We start from the raw sequence: 4,113 nt of genomic DNA, 5'->3' as shown, positions 1-4,113 counted from the left end.
TCAAATCACATATATATGCAAATATACAAATATCAACAATCTCGCAATATTTTCTCAATCCAGATATTGAAACATGTAAAGAGCAGAGATAATATCAAATTAAAAATGAGTTAAGCAAACAGTAAGGATAGAATCAAAATCCAGAATTGGAATTGTTAACCCATTTTAGACGCATTCGAATGCATTAAATCATCAGTAAAATGCATTGGTCTTCCAAATATTGAATTCAAATTGTAGATGTCCAAAGTAATGTCTTTCCTGCAAAACCTTTCAACAACCTTTTCTGGATCAAGCATAGTGGTTAAGCAAGAATCAAATCATATTAAAACAGAAGTCAATATATAAGAATGCATGATAGTTTAAGCATATTTGACTTCAAACAGAGTATAGTCGAATTGATCATTTTACACTATTATCGTATAGAATTCCCATTTCATTTCGAATTGTTAAAAATCTTTCTTTGTTCAGAGCTTTTGTAAAGATATCATCCCATTGATGCAATGTATCAACATACTCAATTTTGATTTCACCTTTATTTATATGATGTCTAATAAAATGATGTCTTACTTCAATATGTGTTGACTCTCTGGCAAGTGTACTAGATCGTTTCAAGTAATATAATTGGTAAAACCCAATATCGTTCTTCCCAAGAGACTCGAAAGGCCTTATCGTTCGTGAGAATTAAAATCGTAAGACTTGTAAAGAAAAATCAATTGATGCGTATGCAAGAACACAAAATAAACATGCAATGCGTTTGATTCAGTTGACAAGAAAAAGACTATGGATGAATGGCGTTGTTGGGGGTTTACAATTTCATCTTATCTGCTCTCTCTTATCTACTTTTCTTGTTTAATTTGCTTTGCTATCTAACTGTTATGCAAACTTTCTTGGCCTACCCTTAACCCGATCCCTCGATGAAAAGAGCCTATTACTAATTACTGGCTTACTATCCCTAGCCTCCCCTAGTAATTAAAAACGCGTTAAGAACAAAAGCAAAAACAATTGATCGTCCTACCCCCTATCCCTAGGTTGGTATTGCTTAATCAAGGAATTTCTCACTAGTTCATGACAGTACCGTATGTCCCCGTATCAATAAAGACAAACAACAATTATGGAATGAGTTAAACGATAAAAGCTTTAAGCGTAGGTGAGAATCCAACAACTGATAATCAAAGCATACGACAAGCATATAAATAAACAAAAGTTTCAATAAAAGAGAGTTTCAAAAGATTATATTGTTTCCCCCAACAACAAAAGGGTTTAGTTCACCATTGTCATGGTGAACTTAAATGAAAAATGATGGAAGAATGGAAAAGCAAACCCTAGATAGGATGAAAAGGAGCCTAAGCATCCAAGAGATCTTCTCCAAGGAGTGAAAATTAGGTCTGGCCGCCCCTTTTTGTCAAAAGAATGAATCTCAAGTCGCAACAGGGCTATTTATAACTAAGGAGCGTCACAGAAAACAGGCCCAAGCCCAGCAGACAACTGCCCGACGTCAGACTTATGCCGCCCAGTGGTGGGGGGTTGCCACCCGGCATCCACGCCTGGTGCCACCTCCTCGCATCGGACCGCCCAGCGGTGAATTTTGCCGCTGGACGGTTCCTAGACCCTTCTTTTCTTCAGTTTTCTTCCTCTGTCCTGAGTCTAAAACCTTCATTTTCAACCCCAATCTTCACTTTCATCAAAATTGCTGCAAAACAATGCAAAACAAGCATAATACCGCTAAAAACAACTTTTGACTCTCAACTGACTCATTTATTGAGTTTTGCATGATTCTAAGCTCATTCTAAGCCTTAAAGGGTGTAATTTGGTCTAAAATGACATATGAGAATAACTGTTTTTCAACCGTTATCAATATGCTTAGTTTTAAAGTGTAATATAGGATTCTTGGTTAAATTTATAACATTAGTACTATCACATTTCAAGGGAATGTTTTCTATCTTAATGACATAATCCTCTAATTGATTCTTTATCCAAAGAGACTGTGCACAACAGCTTCCAACCGCTATGTACTCAACTTCTGTTGTAGATAAAGCCACACATGTTTGTTTATTTGAATGCCAAGAGATTAATGATGATCCAAGCAAGTGACATGTGCCACTAGTGCTTTTTTTGTCTAGTTTACAAAATCAGAATCACTGTAACCATTTAGAAAAAAATTTGTGCCATATAGATACCACAGTCCAAGGCCTTTAGTACCTTTGAGGTACTTTAAAATTCTTTTAACAATTGTAAGATGTGATTCTTTAGGAGTAGATTGAAATCTAGCACAGAGACAAAAACTATGCATGATGTCAAGCCTACTAGCAGTAAGATAAATTAGTGATTCAATCATACCTCGATACATTCTGTGGTTGACACCTTTTCCAGCCTCATCTAGATCCAAGTAGCAATTAGTTGCCATTGGAGTAGCAACATCTTTGTAGTCCAGCATTTTGAATCTTTTCAGCAGATCATTGTAGTATTTGGATTGATGAATGAATATTCCATCTTTAGTCTGCTTCACTTGTCGACCAAGGAAGTATGTCAACTCTCCCATCATAGGCATTTCAAATTCTTCCTGCATGACTTTTGAATAATGTCATCAACATAAATCTGCACATAAAGTTTATCCATATTTGAGCTTTTTATGAAAACGGTGGAATCAACTTTTCCTCTTGAGTAACCTTTCATACCATGATCTTGGTGCTTGCTTTAATCCATATAAGGCTTTCTTCAGTTTGTAAACATGATCAGGGTATTCAAAGTCTTCAAATCCAGATGGTTGCTCAACATATACTTCTTCCTTGATGTATCCATTTAGGAAGGCACTCTTCACATCCATTCTATATAGCTTGAATTTCATTGTGGATACAATAGCTAGAAGTATTCTGATTGCTTCTAATCTGGCTACAGGAGCGTATGTCTCATCATAGTCAATTCCTTCTTCTTGACAGTAGCCTTTTGCAACTAACCTTGCCTTGCTTTTTATAATTTCACCTGAATCATCCATTTTGTTGTGGAAAACCCACTTTGTACCAATCACTTGTAGGTCAGGTTTTCTGGGTACAAGCTCCCACACATTGTTCCTTGTGAACTGATTCAGCTCCTCTTGCATTGCAATCATCCAATTTTCATCACTCAATGCCTCTTCAACTTTCTTAGGTTAAATTTTGGACACAAAGGCAACGTTCATGTAATACTGGTTCAGTTGTCTTCATGTAGATACCCCTCTTGACATGTCACTAATCACGTTTTCAGTTGAGACATTTCTTGGTACTTTCCATGTTTTAATCCACTCAACTTTAGGAGATTTGACTTGCTCAGCCTCATCTTCTTTCTTAGTAACTTCTTTAGGCCATCTTCATCAACTGTGTTCTCATCTTCTTCAACATAGTTCTTGACTTGTTTAGAATGTTTTGGATTCATGATGAACTCATCAAATGCAACATGAATAAATTCCTCCACATTCATAGTTCTCTTATTGTATACTCGGTACGCCTTGCTGGTCAAGGAATATCTTATGAAAATTGCTTCATCAGCTTTTGAGTCGAACTTTCCAAGACTTTCTTTACCATTATTGAATACAAAACATTTGCTTCCAAAGATTCTCAGGTGTGAAATATTTGGCTTTCTTCCGCTCAACAATTCATATGGTGTCAGTTTCAGTGTAAACCTGATGATTGTTCTATTTAGTACATAACAAGTTGTGCTCACTGCATCTGCCTAGAAATATTTTTGCATACCCTATCATTCAGCATTCACTTTGCCAATTCTTCAAGTGCTCTATTTTTTCTTTCCACCACTCCATTTTGCTGTGGTGTTCTGGGTGTAGAGAAGTTGTGTATGATTCCCATTTCGGCTAGATAGTCATCAAAATCCTTATTCTGAAATTCTCCTCCATGATCACTTTGGATAGCCTTGATCTTCAGATCCATTTCGTTATGAATGGCAGTAGCAAATTGCTTGAAAACTTTAAGTGCATCATTCTTGGCTGCAATGAAATAAGTCCAAGTATATCTTGAATAGTCAACTACAATAACTAGCCCGTATGAAGCAGTTGTAGAGGCTTCTTGGTTGACATTTCACTCTTAGTCTTGAATGGCTTTTTAGTTAACTTCCCTCTTTGGCAAG

At 36.3% G+C, this 4,113-nt stretch overlaps 1 protein-coding gene across 1 annotated transcript; it reads right to left on the bottom strand.

Moving 5' to 3' along the window:
* Window positions 1-2,116: 2,116 nt before the first annotated feature.
* LOC111241580 lies at window positions 2,117-2,566 on the bottom strand. The gene has a single exon (XM_022780229.1). It carries the CDS (start codon window positions 2,564-2,566, stop codon window positions 2,117-2,119), a length of 450 nt encoding a protein of 149 aa, XP_022635950.1.
* Between the last annotated feature and the right edge of the window lie 1,547 nt (window positions 2,567-4,113).

This window comes from Vigna radiata, chromosome 5 (genome assembly GCF_000741045.1).
Source record: "Vigna radiata var. radiata cultivar VC1973A chromosome 5, Vradiata_ver6, whole genome shotgun sequence".
Lineage (NCBI taxonomy): Eukaryota > Viridiplantae > Streptophyta > Magnoliopsida > Fabales > Fabaceae > Vigna > Vigna radiata.
The sequence above is the reverse complement of the archived record's forward strand: the minus strand, read 5'-3'. Positions and strand labels throughout refer to the sequence as shown.

Excerpts from the sequence above, each read along its gene's own strand:
- LOC111241580 (XM_022780229.1), bottom strand. The coding sequence starts at position 2,566 with ATGCAGGAAGAATTTGAAATGCCTATGATGGGAGAGTTGACATACTTC.